This window comes from Leucopleurus acutus (assembly GCF_964270905.1).
Source record: "Leucopleurus acutus genome assembly, chromosome: 8".
In the NCBI taxonomy this organism is placed as follows: domain Eukaryota; kingdom Metazoa; phylum Chordata; class Mammalia; order Artiodactyla; family Delphinidae; genus Leucopleurus; species Leucopleurus acutus.
The window spans coordinates 104147000-104161456 of NC_139151.1; the positions used below are offsets into that span (position 1 = coordinate 104147000).

Consider the following 14457-nt stretch of genomic DNA (forward strand, 5'->3'; position numbering starts at 1 on the left):
CCTGAGACAGTCCCATTAGATTTGGGGTGAAGAGGGCTTGGAGACAGGGTAGCCTCTTTTAAGGAAGATGGAGGCTAGAGAAGGCTGCAGCAGAGGCAGCCGGCAGGGACTGATTTTAGAGTTCTGGACATTCAGAGGCCTTTAAGCTGTCCTAGACCCAAGGACATTACAATGACCTGATGACACCACAGCGTAGGGTAGCAAAGTGATCCCAGAGAGCACAGGAGCCACCTGGCCACAGTGAGAGGGCAGGGTGAAAATGGCAACTAGGGCCTCCCAGCCCAGAGACGCAGCTCAAACATCTACATCAAACTATCTGGTCATTTTTTAAATAGGGAGACTGAAACCAGAAGGTCAGCCTTGGCCAAGCCTGGCCACTGCCTCACCAAAACCCAGGCTAAGGCCAGGGTAAGGACACCGGAGGTCAACCAACGGAGGAGGCCTGCACCCTGGTTCCGGTGTGGGTGGAGGGGCTGGCCCTGATTTCGAAACTCTCCTTCCTCTCCTGACACTGGCAGCAAAGTGCAGCCTCTGCAAAAGGGATGTACGCGATGGATGAAAGCAGCCACTCACGGTGAACAGCCCTCCAGAAGACCTAGAGCTAGCCAGGCCTGCTCCCCCACCCCCCCGTACCCCCATTCCTGACTCCAGTGCACCCCTCACCCCAGGGCAAGGTCCAGCCTGTGGTGTGCCAGCAGCATACACTGGCCCAGGTCCCTGAGAAAGGTGCTTCAGGCTAAGCTGGTCAGCATTTAGGGGCATCTCAGAGGTGATGGGGAGGCAAGCCCGCACCTCGCATCCCACCCGCACACACAGGCCTGGTCTGTAACCGCGGGGTCTGGGTAAGAACACGGGGTCACAGGCAAGGAACTGCCGGGGAAACGCGCGCACCCCAAGAGCCACCGGCCCGCGGCCCGCTGAGCACGCACGCGCACACTCGCGCTCACGTCCCGGGGACCCCGGCCCCGCCCCTCGCCGAACCGCCCAGTCTCCGGACTCCCTCCTTCCCCTTCCGGACCCGCCAGGATGGGTCTGCGCCGTGTCTGAGACGTCCCCTGCCGGGCGCTGGCGGAGCTGCATCCAGGCCCCGCCCTCCGGAACGCCCTCCGCAGACCCTTCCCCGCTGAGACCCGGGCTGAGACGCAGGTCCTGGCTTCTGCCCTGGCACACGTGGTCACCAGGGCTGCTGGGCAGCACCCCTCGCCCGCCCCCGGCGAGTGCCGGCCGGGCTGAGGTTTCTGCGGCTGCGAAGCAAGGGCGCGCCAGGCCCGACGCCCCGCCCCGCCTCGGTGCAGCCCCGCCCGCCGAGCCCGCCGAACCCGCCCTCCCCTCCGCCTGCGCCGCCGCCGCTGCCGCCACTGCCGCGGGGGCGCGGGGGCTGCGGTGGGCACTGCTCCGGCTCGGCGCGGACGGGAGGCGAAGGGCCCGCGCCAGGCCCGAAGCCGAGGCGGAGCCGGGCCGCCCCCGCCGCGCCCGCCGGCCCGCCCGGGATGAGGCGCTGAGGCCCAGCATGGCAGGCCCGGGCCCCACCTTCCCGCTGCATCGGCTAGTCTGGGCGAACCGGCACCGCGAACTGGAGGCCGCGCTGCACAGCCGCCAGGTGAGGCCCATCGGGCGCCCGGGCCGTCCTCCTGGTCCCCCACCCAAATCTGTGGTCTGCATCGGGAGGCCGCCTGCCCGGCTCCCTCTTCCCGGCCCAGAAGAGAGGTCACCTGCCCCTCGAGCTTGGGCTTCTGACCTCGGCTCCCAGCGCTGGGCCTTGCCCTGTCGATCTCCCCACTTCACACTGCATCCAGCCTCCGAACTCGCGCCGCACCACCCCTAAGCCAGTCTGAGAAAAGCAGCCCGGTCCTGGTCCCCAAGTCAGTCCAAACTCTTGACATCGGCAGCTGCACCTCTACCAGACCAGGCCCTCCCCCCACCCCACCCCCACCCCTGCCCACCACCACCGGGCCCCCAGCTCTGTCCCTCGCAGAGGGCAGGAGAGGTGGGCAGGCCCTTCCCACCTACCCCCTCTCCTCCTTTGCCAGGACACTCAGGCCACCCTTTGCCATTTCCACCACCTGTGTGCTGTCCTTATTTCCTGCAGTGACTCCCAACCCTGTTCATCCCAGTGGCCTTCTTGCCTTGGCCTCTCCTTACTTGCCCTGTGCTGAGTGTCTCATCTCCCCCAGCACGACATCGAACAGGAAGACCCCCGGGGGCGCACCCCCCTGGAGCTGGCCGTGTCCCTGGGGAACCTGGAGTCCGTGAGAGTCCTCCTTCGACACAATGCCAACGTGGGCAAAGAGAGCTGCCAGGGCTGGGCAGGTACTGCAGAGGGCAAAGGGGCTCCCCTGAGGCTGGCAGTGGGGGGTGGTGGTGGTGGTGTGTGGGAGTGAATGGCCAGGCCTGGAGCCATCTAGAGAGCTCCCCTCAGCAGCCCAGTGCCCCCAGTCCTGCAGGAGGCAGTCAGCACTGGGGACCCTGAGATGGTGCAGCTGGTACTTCAGTATCGGGACTACCAGAGGGCCACGCAGAGGCTGGCTGGCATTCCGGAATTGCTCAACAAACTCCGCCAGGTACAGCAGGACGTAGAGGTGTGGCCAGTAAGGGGGGTGTGGGGCGCCATGGAGGGGACCGTGACAGACTATGTGGGGTAACCCTGCCGGGCCTGGCCTTGGAAGGGCACCCAGCCTGTGCAGCATGCTTTCCTGACACTGTCAGTGAGGTCCCTCTCTCTTGACCCCAACGCAGGGTGATGTAGGAAAGAGAGGCAACCAGGCCCACGTGGATGAGGCTTTTCTCCCTTTGGAGAGAAAGCCTTTTGCCAGCATAGAGGGTCCTCTAGTGCTAGAAATCTCAACAGAGCTTTAGATCATGGGTCTCCTGGTTAATGCAGATTTACTGAAAGGCGGATTTCATCCAACTTAGCAGATGCGGCCTGGACTCCTGTCCACCCTTCTCAAAGCACACAGTGGGTGGGTAGGGGGCCCCCACTGGGAGAGCACACTACCTTGTGCCCTCCACCCCGGGGGCAGGGCCCCAGGGGGTCACTATGCCCCCTTTGCAGATGAGGACTCTGGGATCCAGAGGGGGCAGAAGCTCCCCCAGGGACCCCCAGTGGGCTAGTGGCCAGGTTGAGCCTGGCCCCAGGCTTGCAGATGCTTATAGCCTGATGACTTGCAGACCTTTCAGGCCCCACTTGGCCCACCCTTTACTGGGTGGGGTTTGGCTGGGTTGAGGGCAAAGCTGGACCACGGCGGCACATCACACCTCACTGAGGGAATTCCCTGGTTGGCACTCCGTGCTTTCACTGTGGGGGGCTGGGTTTGATCCCTGGTTGGGGAAGGGCTGGGCTCCCAGAAGGGGGCCTGTGGACGAGGGGCTTCCCAGGCCCGCTGGGCCCTGCTGCAGGCAGGGCCCTGATCGGTGCTCTGGTCTATCTCAGGCCCCCGATTTCTACGTGGAGATGAAGTGGGAGTTCACCAGCTGGGGTGAGTGGGGACCTCTTGGCTCTCAGGGGCCTGGGCTGGGGCCGTTGGGAAAGAACCTTGGTGACCTCTGTGCCTCCTGCAGTGCCCCTCGTGTCCAAGATGTGCCCGAGTGACGTGTATCGCGTGTGGAAGCGGGGTGAGAACCTGCGGGTGGACACCAGCCTCCTGGGCTTTGAGCACATGACCTGGCAACGCGGCCGGAGGAGCTTCATCTTCAAGGGCCAGGGTGAGCTCTGGGGGGCTCCCCGCAGGCACGCAGCAGACCAGGGCCCCCAGGTTCTCCCGTGGCTTGTGAGGACAGTGCTGTCCTCTGTCTCTGTCTCCAGATGTGTAAATGGAGGTCGGGGTGGAGGGCGTCCAGAGGCTGAGGCCACACCCCGTGGCAGGAGGTGGCTGAGGGCACCACGATAGCCCTCTGGCCACTGTCTGGTCCTGGCACTTATTCGTCCCCCTCACACCCCCGCGCCGGCTGGCAGAGGCGGGAGCCTTGGTGATGGAAGTTGACCACGACCGGCAGTTGGTGCACACGGAGACACTGGGGCTCACGCTGCACGAGCCTGAAGCGCTGCTGGCCACCATGCGGCCCAGTGAGGAGCATGTGGCCAGTCGCCTCACCTCTCCCATCGTCTCCACCCACCTGGACACTCGCAATGTGGCCTTCGAGAGGTTAGTTGGGCCCTGGCCACACCGTGGGTAGTGCCCTCGAGCCTCTAGTTCAGGCTTCTGGGAGGCTGAGCCCCTCGCAGAGGCTGCTCGGGAGGGGGAGGGGGGTCCCTGCAGACCCGGTGTCTCTTCTGGACCACCTGCTGGTCCTGGGTCCTGTGGCACCTTCCACCTCCTGCACGCCTGTCTATACTGGCAGCTGTCTCCCTGGGAGGAGGCTGGGTCAGGGAGTCCCCAGTTTCCTGACTTCTGACCTCACGTGTTTCCCATAAAAACGAGGATTGAGGCTGCCGTGCAGGGCAGCTGTTTGCAGCAAGGTCGGCTTCTCAGCGGTGCAGCTGTGTCTGGGCCAGAGTCCTTTGTGGGTAGCCTAGGAGCCCACCCTTCCGGCAGGGTGTTATTTCTCTGACAACATGTGCCCCAGTTCCAATAACAGACTTCAGAAACACTTTTTTTCAAAAAACAGCTTTCTTGAGATATAATTTTGTATACTGTACCGTCCACCTATTTAAAGTATGCAATTCAGTGGTTTTCAGTATCTTCACAGATACGTAACCGGTACCACCGTCCAATTTTAGAACATTTCCGTCACCTCAGAAAGAAACCCTGTACCCTTTAACAATCAACTCCCAATCAACTGCCTTTAACAATCAACAATCCCCTCCCCCCCAGCTAATCTACTTTCGGTCTCTATAGGTTTTCCTGTTCTGGATTTTTATATGAATAGAATAATACAATATGTGTGGTCTTTTGTGACTGGCCTCTTTTGCTTAGCGTCATGTTTTCAAGGTTCAGCCAAGTTGTAGCGTGTAACTGCTACATTCCTTTTTATGGCCAGGTCCGCTGCACGACTATACCACATTTTGTTTATTCATTCGTCCATTGACGGACATAAGGATTATTTCCACCTTCTGACTGTTGACTATTTGACTATGAAGAATGCTGCTCTGAGCGTTAGTGTACAAGTTTTAGTGTGGACATACATTTTCTTTCTCTTGGGTATTTACTTGCGAGTGGAATTGCTAGGTCCTGTGGTGACATGTGGTAATTAAACACAGATGTTTAATTGTTTGAAGAGCAGCCAGACTATTTACCAAAGGGGCTGCAGCATTTTACATTCCCGTCAGCGGTATATAAGGGTTCTAATTTCTCCACATCTTCACCAACACTTACCGCTCATTATTTATTTATTTATTTTGGTGTTATAACCATCCTAGCAGGTGTGAAGTGGTATTCATTGTGGTTTTGATTTACATTTCCTTAATGACTAATGATGTTGAGCATCTTTTCATGTGCTTATTGGCCGTTTGTATATCTTCTTTGGAGAAGTGTCTATTCAGATCCTTTGCCCATTTTATCTTTTTCAAAAATTAATTAATTAATTTGGCTGCATTGGGTCTTTGTTGCCGCGCGCGGCACCCTCCAGCCGCGGCGGGCGGGGGCCACTCTTCACCGCGGCGCATGGGCTTCTCATTGCGGCGGCTTCTCTTGTTGCGGAGCACGGGCTCTAGGTGCACGCTGAGGGCCGTGGCCCGCAGGCCCAGTAGTCGTGGCCTGCCGGCCCAGTAGTCGCAGCTCGCCGGCTCCAGAGCGCGGGCTCAGTAGTTGTAGCGCACGGGATAAGCTGCTCCGCGGCATGTGGGATCCTCCCGGACCAGGGATTGAACCCGTGTCCCCCACATTGGCAGGTGGATTCCCAACCACTGCGCCACCAGGGAAGTCCCCCTTTGCCCATTTTAAAAATTGGGTTATCTTTTTATTATTGAGTTGCAAGAGTTCTTTGTGTGTTCTAGGTAGAAATCCCTTATCAGCTACATGATTTGCAAATATTTCCTCCCATTCTGTGGGTTGTCTTTTCACTTTCTTGATGGTGTCCTTTGAAGCACAAAAGTTTTTAATTTTCATGAAGTCCAGTTTATCTATTTTTCCTTTTGTTGCTTGTGCTTTTAGGGTCATATCTAACGATACTTTGCCAAATCCAAAGTCGTGAAGATTTTTCCCTATGTTTTGTTCTGAAAGTTTTGTAGTTTTAGTTCTTACAGTTAGCTCTTTGATTTATTTTGAGTTAATATTTGTATATGGTGGGAGGTAAGGATTCAGCTTCATTCTTTTGCATGTGACTATCCACTTGTTCCAGCACCGTTTGTTAAAAAGACTGTTAATTCCCATTGAATTGTCTTGGCACCCTTGTGGAAAAATCAGTTGACCAGAGATGTATGGGTTTATTTCTAGACTCTCAGTTCTATTCCACTGGTCTGTATGACTCTCTTTGTGCACTGTCTTAATCACATGTTGCTTTGTCGTAAGTTTTTGAAATTGGAAAGTATAAGTCTTCCGACTTTGTTCTTCTTTCTCAGGATTATTTTACGTATTCTGGGTGGGTCCCTTGAAATTGCATATGAATTCCAGATTCAGCTTGTCAATTTCTACAGAGAATTCAGGTGGGATTCTGATAGTGTTTGTGTTGAATCTGTAAAACAGTTTGGGGAGTGTTGCCATTTTAATAATGTTAAGTCTTCTGCCATGAACGTTGGATATTTTTCCATTTTAGATCTTTAATTTTTTTTCAATGATGTTTTGTAGTTTTCAGAGTATAAGTTTTACACTTATAGTAAATACGTTTATTCTAAGTATTTTATTCTTTTTGTTATAAATTGCATTGTTTTCTTGATTACATTTTTGAACTGTTCATTGCAAATCTATAAAAATACAATTGATTTTTATATATTGATCTTACATCCTGCAATCTTGTCAAACTCATTTTTTAGGTCTAATGGGTTTTTAGTGGATTCCTCGTATTTCTTATATGTAAGACTGTGTCATCTGTTAATAGTTTTACTTCTTCCTTTCTAATCCGAGTGCCTTTTATTTCCTTTTTTTTTTGTCTAAATGCTTTGTCTGGAACCTCCAGTAGAATGTTGAATAGGAGTGGCAGGAACAGACATCTTTATCTTGTTTCTGATAAAGAAACAAGGGGGAAAGCATTCAGTCTTTCATCATTAAGTGTGACATTAGTTGTGGGTATGCTTTATCAGGCCAAGGAAGTTGCCTTCTGTTCCTAGTGTGTTGAGTGTTTTTATTGTGAAGGGGTTTGGGTTTTGTCAAATGCTTTTTCTGTGTCTATCGATATGATCACGTGACTTTTATTTTTATTCTATTGATATGTGTTGCTATCAGTTAATTTTCAGATGTTGAACCAACCCCGTATCCCTGGGATAAATTTCACTTTGTCGTGGTGTATCATTCTTTTCATGTGTTGCTAGATTTGGTCGGCTACTATTTTGTGTCCATATTCCTAAGAGGTAATGGTTTATCGTTTTCTTGTAATGTCTTTGCCGGTTTTAGTATCTGGGCAATGCCTCACTGAATGAGTTGGGCAGTGTCACCTCCTTGTCTATTTTTTGCAAGAGTTTGTGAATAACTGGTATTAATTCTTCTTTAAAAGTTTGGAGGGTTCTTTGGTGAAGCCATCTGGGCCTGGGCTTTTCTTTGTGGGTACTTTTTGGTTTTTGTTTTTACTGCTTCAGTCCCATTACTTGTTACAAGTCTGTTAGATTATCTACTTCTTCTTGAGTTAGCATTGGTAGTTTATGTCTCTCTAGGGTTTGTTTACTTCATCTAAATTATCTGATTTGTTGGGGTACAATTGTTCATCATATTCTTTTATTTATAATTCTTTTTATTTCTGCAATGTCAATAGTAATGCCCCCTCTTTCATTTCTGATTCTGGTAGTTTGAGTCTTCCTTCTTTGTCAATTCCACTGATCTTTTGAAAGAACCGGCTTTTGGTTGAATTGATTTTCTCTATTGTTTTTCTATTCTCCATTTCATTAATTTTCACTCTAATATTTATTACTGCCTTCCTTCTGCTTGCTGTGGGTTTACTTTGCTCTTTTCCCAGTGTCTTAATATGGAAGGTTAGCTTATTGATATAAGATCTTTCTTCTTTCTTAATATAGTTATTTACAGCTATAAGTTTCCTTCTAAGCATTGTTTTAGTTGTGTCCCATAAGTTTTGGTATGTTGTATCTTCGTTTCCATTCATCTCAAAGTATTTTCTGATTTTGCTTTTGATTTATTCTTTGATCCATTGGTTATTTAGGAGTATGTTGTTTACTCTTCCCATATTCATGAATTTCCCAAGTCATCTTTTTTCTGTTACTGATTCTGATTTCATTCAGTTTTTTTGTTGTTGTCTTTTTTTAATTTTTTTGTGGTACGCGGGCCTCTCACTGTTGTGGCCTCTCCCGTTGTGGAGCACAGGCTCCGGATGCGCAGGCTCAGTGGCCATGGCTCACGGGCCCAGCCGCTCTGTGGCATGTGGGACCTTCCCGGACCGGGGCACGAACCCGTGTCCCCTGCATCGGCAGGTGGACTCTCAACTGCGCCACCAGGGAAGCCCAGTTTTTTTTTTTTTTTTTAATTAAGGTTGCTTTCTTGTTGTTGTTGTTATTTATTTATTTTATTTATTTTTAGCCACGTTGCCTCTTTGCTGCTGTGCTCGGGCCCTCTCTAGTTGCGGTGAGCAGGGGCCGCTCCTCACTGCAGTGAGCGGGCTTCTCATTGTGGTGGCTTCTCTTGTTGCTGAGCACAGGCTCCAGGCGCGCAGGCCTCAGTAGTTGTGGCACGTGGGCTCAGTAGTTGTGGCTCGCGGGTCCAGATGGCTCTGCGGCACGTGGGATCCTCCCGGACCAGGGCTTGAACCCGTGTCCCCTGCAGTGGCAGGCGGATTCCCAACCACTGCGCCACCAGGGAAGCCCTCATTCAGTTGTGACTGGAGAACATTCTGTGTATGATTTCTGTCCTTTCAGTTGTATTGAGGTCTCTTTTATGGCCGAGCCCACGGTCTATCCTGAAGAATGTTTCACATGCCCTTGAGCAGAATATGTATTCTGTTGTTGTTGGGTGGAGTGATCTAAGGATGTCTATCAAGTCTAGTTCGTAGCATGTTCAAGTCTTCTGTTTCCTTGTTGATCTTCTGTCTGCTTGTTCTATCCATTATTGAAAGTGGGGTACTGAAATCTCCAACTATTATTGTTGAATCAGACATAGCTGTATTTTTAAATTTTTATTATGGAAAATTTCAAGCACATATGAAAGAAGAGAGACTAGTATGATGTTCTCATCACCCAACTTCAGCATTTATCAACATTTTGCCAATCTTTTTTTAAAATTTTTTTTTGGCCACGCCGCACGGCTTGTGGGATCTTAGTTCCCCAACCAGGGATCGAACCCAGGCCCTCAGCAGTGAAACCGCCGAGTCTTAACCACTCGACCGCCAGGGAGTTCCCAACATTTTGCCCATCTTGTTGAATCTACCCTTCCTCACTTTTTTCCTGTTTTCTTTTTCCCCCAACTATTTTAAAGCACGTCCCAGATGTCGTATCATTTCAACAGTAAATGCTTCTGCGTGTGACTCTAACAGATAAGGATGTTTTTAAACCAAGCCCCAACGCCATTATCACCCCTAGCAAAAATTAATAATTCCCCAGTACTTTCTAGTCCTCAGTCCTCTGTTCATTAGTCCCCAGCTGTCCAGGCAGCCTCCTCAAGGCCCCTGTGTGTTTCACAGCAGGAAGGCAAATTGGAGGGGGTCTTTGGAAGGGACGACTTTGGCCAGAGTTGGGGGGTGTGGGTCCTCATGAGCTCCTGTTTGGTCTGTTTCAGGAACAAATGTGGTATCTGGGGCTGGCGGTCTGAGAAGATGGAAACCGTTAGCGGCTACGAGGCCAAGGCAGGAGAGGCTAGTGGTGGGAGCTGGGGTAGGAGACGAGGCCCAGGAAATCTGCCCCTTCTCCACATCCACCCTGTGTGGAGGGAGACCCAGCAGCCCGTGGGCTCCGGATGCCCTGTGTGGCCATGGGAACAGTGGGGCCCGAGTGCCCAGCCCCTGCTGAGCACGCAGGGGTTACCCACAGCACGGGCCCCTACCCGGATCACCGAGATGAAGCCAGGAGCATTTTACCCTCATTAGTCACTTCCCGGGGTTCAGACCCCACCCCCTCCACTGTGGGGAGTGAGATCCTATCTGTCCCTGGGGACAGGAGGACTTGGGTCCTGTGCTGGTGAGGCTGAGTGTGGGCAGCAGGCTCTGAGCCCCCAGCTCCCCCTGTGTCCCCCCTGCTCCCCAGGTGTACAGCGCCACCAATGTGGAGCTGGTGACACGCACACGCACGGAGCACCTCTCCGATCAGGACAAGTCGAGGAGCAAAGGTAAACCCAGGTGCGCCTGCCTGCTGCCCAGTCACACCGTACAGGGTGGTCACCCTGATCTGGGGTCAGGGCCAGAGTATCTGGGACCAGCTGGAAGGCTTCCCCATTCCCGTCTGCTCCGCCTTCCACCACAGGGGAGGCTCCCAGGGTGGAGGCTAGGTGTGGGCAGTCTGGGGGCAGTGGCCCCAGGTCCCCTCATGGGCTCCACCCCTTCTCCTTAGGGGGGAAGACTCCATTCCAGTCCTTCCTTGGGATGGCCCAGCAGCACTCCTCCCACAATGGGGTGAGCCGGGACTGGGGGGCGGGGGCTGGGGGCCGACTGGCAGGGCCCACTGGGCGGGGCCGGGCCGGCGCCTCCCCAGCGCTAAGCCTGGTCCCGGGGCCACCCAGGCTCCTGTGCAGCAGGCAGCCAGCCCCACAAACCCCACCGCCATTTCCCCCGATGAGTACTTTGACCCCAACTTCAGCCTGGAGTCGAGGAACATCGGCCGCCCCATTGAGATGTCCAGCAAAGTACAGAGGTGAGGTCTGGGGGCTGGCGGGGGGCTTCCCTCTGGGACAGGGGACCCTGCCTGGTGCCCCCGAGCCCTTGCAGACCCTGTCACACACAGGGCCCCCTGGAGTGGGGGACTCACTCACCCAGCTGGCTGCCTTCTCGACTCACTCCCTGGGGGCCGGGGCCAGGTCTGCTTTAGCCATGGTCCTTGGCACCCAGCTCGGGGCTTGGCTCAGAGGACTGGTCGCTCTTCTTGGTGAACGAATGAATGGGCAGCACCACCCATGTATGGTTTTCTGTTCAACTGAACGAGCACCTGCTGGGGGCCAGCTTGTGGCAGACAGGAAGGGCACACGGCTCTAACACCTCCTGGCTTCGTGGCCCAAGGAATCACCTTCCCCTCTGAGAGTCTATCCTCCCCCTCAGTAAAACGGGAACAGTTGCCTTTGGCCACCTGCTCACAAGGGTGCTGTGAGGCTCTGATGAGCCGTGACTTCTATCCCGTCTGGTGGGCCCAGCACTGTGCCAGGAACCTCACGTGGACTCCCTCAGCCACACAGCAGCGGGGCTGGGATGCGACCCCAGCAGTGCGGTCCCGAACTGTCGGGCTGTGCGGGACCCCAGAGTACGGTGAAGTGCGACGTGCTGGCTGGCTGTGGGCCGAGGAGGAGGGCAGGGCTGTGGACGAGGCGGGACTGAAGCCAGGAGCTCAGCCCTGCCCTCCTCGTCCAGGAGAGCTGAGCTGGCACAGAGCGCCCGGGGCCCAGCCTGAGCCCAGGGCCAGGGGGCAGCTCAGGCTGTAGGGCCAGAAGGAGCTCCTCGGGGAGGCAGTTCTCCGGACTCTGCCGGGTCAGAGGAGGCCCTGCGCCCCAGCTGAGCAGAGAAGAGGGTCCCCCAGGCCAGGTGGAGAGCAGTAGAGGCAGATGTCCAGAGTAGGTGCGCCTTAGCAGAGGGGCCACCAGAGGTTCCTTGACCCACGTCCTGCGGTTGGCCGGGCAGGTTCAAGGCAACACTGTGGCTGAGCGAGGAGCACCCGCTCTCCCTGGGTGACCAGGTGATGCCCATCATCGACCTGATGGCCATCAGCAACGCTCACTTTGCCAAGCTGCGTGACTTCATCACCCTGCGCCTCCCGCCCGGCTTCCCGGTCAAGATTGGTGAGAGGGTGGGCCGGGCAGCAGGAGGGCCCCCGGAGTGGGGTGGGCACGGGCTGCAGGGCTGGCTCAGCCTCGACATCTCCTCACAGAGATCCCCCTTTTCCACGTGCTCAACGCCCGCATCACCTTCAGCAACCTGTGTGGCTGTGACGAGCCCCTGAGCTCAGTGTGGGTGCCGGCGCCCGGCTCTGCCATCGCAGCTTCAGGTACCGCCGTGGGCGGGCGCGGGGCCGTGAGGTTCGCTGGTCTCTGCGCACCAGGGGCTGAGCACGACCCCTCTGCTGCACCCAGCGAGCCCCTTCCCCTGTGAGGTGGACCCCGCTGTGTTTGAGGTGCCCGACGGGTACAGCGTGCTGGGCGCAGAGCGCAGCGAGCCCCTTCGCGACGAGGACGACGACCTGCTGCAGTTTGCCATCCAGCAGAGCCTGCTGGAGGCGGGCACGGAGGCGGAGCAGGTGGGGTGCGGGCAGGAGCTGGGCCCCGGGCGTGGGCAGGGGTGGCAGAGGTGACAGCTCCGGGCTCTGGCTGCTACAGGTGACTGTCTGGGAAGCCCTGACCAACACCCGGCCTGGTGCCCACCTTCCCCAGGTCACGGCTTACGAGGAGCAGCTTCAGCTGGAGCGGTGAGGCCCTCCGGGACCTGACAGGTCCATGTCTCAGCCCCGCCCTGCCTCGAGGACCCTGCCGGCCGGGGGGGGGGGGGGGGGGGGTTCTTGGCTGGTGGGGTCAGGTAGCAGGGAGGTGCTGGCCCCAGGACCCCACACCCTCTTTGAGGCCACCCTCCATCTTCCGTGCTGCCCACCAGCGAGGGCGGCACGAGGGATGGGGAGACGGGGCCCGGCCTTGTCTCTTGTCTCCGGTCCTCGGGTCCCAGCCTCCCTGTCCTTATCTTCGGCCTCTGCAGCCATGTCCCAGCCCTCGGCCTCCTCCCCAGCCTTAGCGCTCACGGGTCTGCTCTCCCCTCTCATGCCTCGCCTGGAAGGGCCCTCCAGGAAAGCCTGCAGATGTCCACAGAGCCTGAGGGTCCAGGGGCCCCTCTCAGGGCGCCCCCGAGCTTTGAGGAGCAGCTTCGCCTGGCCCTGGAGCTGTCTGCGCGGGAGCAGGCGGAGTGGGAGCGGCGGGGGCGGCGGGAGGAGGAGGACCTGCAGCGGACCCTACAGCGCTCGCTCACGGAGCTCTGAGCCCCGCCCTCAGGAGGGCTGCCCGGGGCTGCACCGCCCCCTACTTTTGTAACTTATTTATTTATAGACGCTCTGCTGCTGCTGGGCTTGGGGCCTGGAGCCCTGCGGCTGGGCGTGCATTGGAGACTGAGATGGAAATAAAGAGACCCTCAGCAGCAGGCTTGCTCCGCTCATTTGGGGGGGGGCTGGGGGGGGAGTGCTGGGGGGCACCGAGGGGAGACCCTGTGGGCAATGGCCTTAGACTTGGGTTTGAATCCTGACCGCGGTCCCCTTAGCCCCTCTGAGCCTCAGTGTCCTCAGCTGTAAATGAGACCGCCTCCCACCCCCAGGGCTTCTGGGAGGGTAAAATGAGCCGACAGGTGTCAGGTGCCCTAGTAGGTGCTCCCTGAACGTCAGTTCCCCCGAGCCCTATCCCACCTACTGGAGACCCCGGTTCTTCCGGCCACACAGTCAGGCTTTCCGGGAACCCACCCCTGCTTGTGTCAGGGACAGGGAGAGGCTGCTTCTCCGGACTCTGCCGGGTCAGAGGAGGCCCTGCGCCCCAGGCCTGCGTTCCTGACCTGACTCCGGCAGGTTCTACTGCAGTGACATTAGACAAGTCACTTCCCTCTGCCGCCGCTGTGAACCTGCTCAGCCCTGCCCTGCTCACCTCCGAGGTGGCCCTGAGGACCTGCTGTGAGCCTCAGGGGTTAGTTCTAAACCCACCCTGATATCCCCTGAAGCTTCGAGTGTGTCTCAGTGATTCATGCTGAGTGGAAGCGCCAGGGCCAACCGGCGAGGAGAAAGAAGTTTGGGCTGCTCCCCACTTAAGACCCACGGGTTCTGGTCCTCTCCAAGACCCGGGTCCTCAGTCCTTCCTCCCTAGGTCCCATCTCTGCTGCTAGCAGAACGGTTGAGGCCCAGAGCACAGCTCAGGTGACCTAACTGGGCGGAGCAGGGAGGACAGGGGCAGGGGCGCCTCCTGTGAGGAGGGACCGAACCCTGAACCCACGTAGGCTGCCCCTTCCCGCCGCCGTTGCCGGGCTCCGCACCTGCGCCCCGCCCCCAACGTGTTTCGGGGGGCGGGGACGAGGCGGACCGAACCTGTGGAGACACGAAGGGAGGGGCGGTGGCCACTGCTTGCGGGCTCCTCAGGTCGGGCTGGACGGGTGTCTGGCCCTTTAAGGTCCGCCCTCGAGGAGGTGCCAGGCCCTGGTGGCTCCGGACTCTCCTTCCTGGTCCTGCGGGGCAGGGACTGTCCGTGGGGCTGCGGGAGGGTGCTGTGCCCCCTG

The 14457-nt window shown here is 56.5% G+C and overlaps 1 protein-coding gene across 1 annotated transcript; it reads left to right on the forward strand.

The window, feature by feature from the left end:
- The first annotated feature begins 1429 nt into the window (after positions 1–1429).
- On the forward strand, positions 1430–13292 carry ANKRD13D (ankyrin repeat domain 13D). The gene is made up of 15 exons (XM_082844396.1): positions 1430–1600; positions 2175–2310; positions 2437–2561; positions 3431–3476; positions 3559–3702; positions 3953–4142; positions 9807–9873; positions 10271–10352; positions 10574–10635; positions 10743–10873; positions 11848–12005; positions 12095–12211; positions 12297–12460; positions 12540–12628; positions 12988–13292. Exons 1-15 carry the CDS (start codon positions 1511–1513, stop codon positions 13184–13186), a joined length of 1800 nt encoding a protein of 599 aa, XP_082700522.1. The 5' UTR covers positions 1430–1510; the 3' UTR covers positions 13187–13292.
- The last annotated feature ends 1165 nt before the right edge of the window (positions 13293–14457 follow it).

Coding starts and splice junctions, on each gene's coding strand:
- ANKRD13D (XM_082844396.1), top strand. CDS start 1,511: ATGGCAGGCCCGGGCCCCACCTTCCCGCTGCATCGGCTAGTCTGGGCG. Junction 1,601..2,174: donor CCGCGCTGCACAGCCGCCAG/GTGAGGCCCATC, acceptor CATCTCCCCCAG/CACGACATCGAACAGGAAGA. Junction 10,874..11,847: donor ATGTCCAGCAAAGTACAGAG/GTGAGGTCTGGG, acceptor TTGGCCGGGCAG/GTTCAAGGCAACACTGTGGC.